General features: G+C 43.7%; 1 protein-coding gene across 1 annotated transcript in view; it reads right to left on the reverse strand.

Annotated features, from left to right (window-relative positions):
* CASP8 (caspase 8, apoptosis-related cysteine peptidase) overlaps positions 1-3,441 on the reverse strand; it is a gene marked incomplete at its 5' end in the record, with an annotated part of 4,695 nt that extends 1,254 nt beyond the window's left edge. The window contains 5 exons of the mRNA XM_010292570.1: positions 823-958; positions 1,461-1,528; positions 1,855-1,911; positions 2,001-2,139; positions 3,336-3,441. Coding sequence (XP_010290872.1) covers positions 823-958; positions 1,461-1,528; positions 1,855-1,911; positions 2,001-2,139; positions 3,336-3,441 — 506 coding nt within the window. The remainder of the gene's footprint in view (positions 1-822; positions 959-1,460; positions 1,529-1,854; positions 1,912-2,000; positions 2,140-3,335) is intronic.
* Positions 3,442-3,894: the final 453 nt, after the last annotated feature.

Below are 3,894 nucleotides of genomic sequence, written 5' to 3' on the forward strand. Positions count from 1 at the left end.
AGTAGTCTAATCACTCGTCTACTGCGTTCCCTTAGTTCTAATTAAAATGCTTCCTTGCAATCTTGCCGCTTAGTATTGCCTCTGTCTGGAAAGTGCACAGAACCGTTAAGAAAGCTGTCTGTCTTTCCCCCACCCCCTTTACAGCTAATCCCTTAATCTCTCAAAAGGTTGAACAGTGCAGCTGCTTTACCCAAGAGGAGAGGGCACTACCTGTTTGGGTAGTACCTGTGCCACAGGAAAAGAAACCTCGCACTCTTGACTCTTGAATTAAGTTAGGGTTCAAGTCAATCAGGGAAGGCCCACTGATGGGTTTTATCTCTTGGCATAGGTAGTGCAAATACACCCATCCCAAAGAACCTGGAACCTGCAATGCTGCTGATGCAGGACAGCCTGCTAAAATCAGGGTCCCTGAATTACCTAGTCCTTAAATTCCCCATTCCTTTTTTTTTTTAAAAAGTTGGATGTTAAACAAACTAATGCCCAATTCAAAACTCTGTTTCTGGTTCTGCATATTTTACAAGTAGTATGCATGAGTCTGACACAAAGCTAGCCTAGCCTGTAAAGCCCAGGCTTAGATTGCTGCTTAAGGTTGCAGTAAACTCTATGAATAAACAGCAAAATGCTAGTGAATTATTCTGAGTCAGCCAGTAAAAGCTTGATGAGTTGATTACGGTTTGTCAGCACAGGAAACAGAGCCGACTTAGCCACTACAACAAAAGTATCCTAGAAAAGAAAGACTGAAATTCAGATCTTTAGTAAAGAAAAATAAATGAGGTTTCTATTTTTGAAGATACGCACACTCATCTTTAATGTTCACCGTACCTGCATCCACATCTGTCCCATTCCGATCCTTCATGTTTTTGGGTTCTGGCACTGCTTCCCTGGCTTTTGCAAAATTGTGATTATTCAGGATCAGGCACACTCCACGGGGTCGGCTAGTCATTTTGTAAGCTTCAAGCTGTTGAAAAGAAAGACTAGTGGTGAAACTACTGCACTCTCCTCCAGGTGCTTCTCAGCCCTTGCTAGCGGCACAGCAGGGTAAAGAGCCAGCTGGCTTTCTCTCTAGGCAGCCCTCCCGATACAGCTTTGCTCCCAGGACCTGGCAATGCACTGCCCCACCTCCTTTGGGACTCTGTGCACAGCATGACAGCATTCCCCCAGACACAAGTCATCATGGGGTACTGCGTTCACCCACTTCTCCATGCCCAGCCATCTGCGTATTTCCTGGTATAATAAACTTGTCCTATTTTGCTACCCTTGCAAGTCTTTCTGCAGTTTTAACACTGCAGCAGCTGCTACCTTGTGACTTGGCTTCAGAATAAAGGATGTTACAGAGTGGTGCATTTTTTTTTTCTAGCCAGTGCTTTTAACAGTTGGGCTTATAGTAACTGTTCACCTCATCGAGGCATGATGTCTTCTAAGACAAAATGATGATGTTTCCAAGAAGCAAACTGACTTACCTGGGAAGATTCTTTCCAACTGCCAGGAGAATCAAGTGCCACAGAGGATGCCAGCCATCTGGCATGGGCTGAATATAGACAAAAAAGTTTAAGTACAGAATGTAGCACCAGTGAAAGGAGAGAAGCTCTATTCCTATTCTGCATCTCCACAAGTACCTCCTTGTGGAAGTACTACAAAAACCTAAGTTGTGGTTGAACAGCTGTTCCCATTAGCTATAAACCACTGATAATCAATTAAAAGGAATAAAATGTATTGTGAACATAAGTAAGTAACTGGATACCTGATCACTTTTTAGAGAGGCACCTGTGTAAAGAAGTGAGATGCGAGTGGTCTAGAGAGTCCAAAAGATGAAGAGAAAAAAATCTAAACATTCGTTTTTTGAGTTTCAGTTACCTTCAGGGCCTCCAGTACTGCCCCTCTGTTCCTCTGTAATGAGCATTTCTTCTCCACCTGAAAAGCATTCATTATTAGTTCTCTATGATACCTATGCATCACTTCAAGAATAACTATGGGAATGAGTCCTTTCTGTTTTGTTTTACCAAATAGGTTTAATTCATATTCTTCAATTCTCTTCAACAGGCTGGTGTTAATTTCTGCACAGAGACTCTTCAGGATATTTAGGTTGTCTTCTCCCAAAATCCCCTTCTTCTCCATTTCAATGAAAACGTCGAGCATTGTCTGGGTAATCAGAAAGGTAGTTTGCTCTTAGGGCACATCCATGCTGCCACTGGAAGGGAAGGTGCAGCATGTGCCAATGCACCTAAGCTTTAATATACTGACAGCACCTGAGACCCACAGTCAGCCCAGCTGACTGGTAGCTCAGTTGAGACCTCAGCTGAGTCAGTTAAACTTGGTGCAACCAAACCTACAAGTACTGTAAGTACAAGCATCTTCTCCAAACATACTCATTTCCCTTCTGCAGCTCAGGGATGCTGAGATCCGTTAAGATCTAACCCAGAAGACCTAATGGTAATCATAGAGGAATATATAATGTCATTTCTAATGACTGCTTTCATTCATTTGACTTCCAGTGGCTGGCTTGTGCCCTTAACTGAAACACAAGAATCACTGCAGTGACCATCTTAAGCAATGACAAAAATGGGTATAACCATGCAAGTATGGTGTAGAGATTGCTCTGATGCGAAAGGGGACCTAGGGGACAGAAGCTCTTGCCAAACAGTGAGTGGCACAGCACAATGGTCACCCCAAGGATTACTAGAACAGCTATCACTAAATGGCCACAGTCCCTCCTCTAGGAAAAGAGGGAAAATGCTAAGAGAGTTTTCACTAGACAAAACAAAGTACCCATCAGTCAGAACTGATAGTGTAAGAGCAACTGGATCTCCTGCAAGGCTATTTGTAAACTCCAAGCTCTTGGGCCTTAGCCTTGGTAAGGATCTGCTGCTTGGATTTGTATTTTCTGAGTTTGGAAATAAACCAAACAAAAGCGTAAGTAATAGCCACAGTGGGTGATTTTCTGTGTTTGATAATGGCTTAGAAAGCAGCCAAAAGAAAATCAGTTGGGCAAGATGAGTGAATGTGCTCATCAGTCTTCCATTGATCAAAGCCACTGAGTCCCCTAAGCCCCGTATGGTGCTTGGACATGAAGGCCTCTGTGGCTGGCACAGGGCTGGCCCATGCTGTCTGGGCTGTGACATGGCTGCAAAAGCTACACGTAACACTAGCACAGACAAGTCCCATATGCACCAGAGAGCCTATAATCCCTTCCCAGGTGTGCCCTTTTTCTTATGGTGTTTTCACCATAACAAAAAATTGACACCATAAGAAGAGTGACACTCATTCCCCTCAGAGCAACCCAAATACCTCTATGGATTGGAATAATCATTTAAAAAAATAATTAAAGAAATCCTTACAATTTTAGGGTTTAGCCTGCATTTTGGTAATTCTTTCCCCAAAAGAAACTTGAAAGACTTCAGCTCATCTTCAGTGATGTCTTCTGACAGCTGAAAGAGCAGGTATCTAGAAAGAGAAGTGAAAGACACTGTTTCATCGTGTTCCTAAGCATGTCCCGTTGGACAATTTAACACGCTACTGTTGCACTGCCCACTTCGCCCACTCCCTTTGCCCCTGCAAGCACACATCCCCCTTTTTAACTGGGGGGACATCAGCCTGAAGTCAAATCATTTTCAGCCGCAATTAAAAATCTCAGTTTTCCTAAAATCAAAACCACGCTGCAACTTCGTGGTGTTGAGAACAAAGACTCACACCTAGTCAACTTATCGCATCCCGCAGCACCGGGCAGGGCGGCGTCGGGGGACTATTAAGCATTTCAGAAAGGTGCGGCTTTAGTTCTCCCCCTCTTACTGGACAGAAATTTCCAATTTTCCCTACGGCTTGCACCTGGTTTCTCCTGGAAGATGTTTGTGTGCTTCCAAACCTTATCCTGGCGTTCCAATCGCCGGTAAAAGCTTA

The sequence above is a fragment of the Phaethon lepturus genome, unplaced genomic scaffold, assembly GCF_000687285.1.
Source record: "Phaethon lepturus isolate BGI_N335 unplaced genomic scaffold, ASM68728v1 scaffold7758, whole genome shotgun sequence".
NCBI lineage: Eukaryota > Metazoa > Chordata > Aves > Phaethontiformes > Phaethontidae > Phaethon > Phaethon lepturus.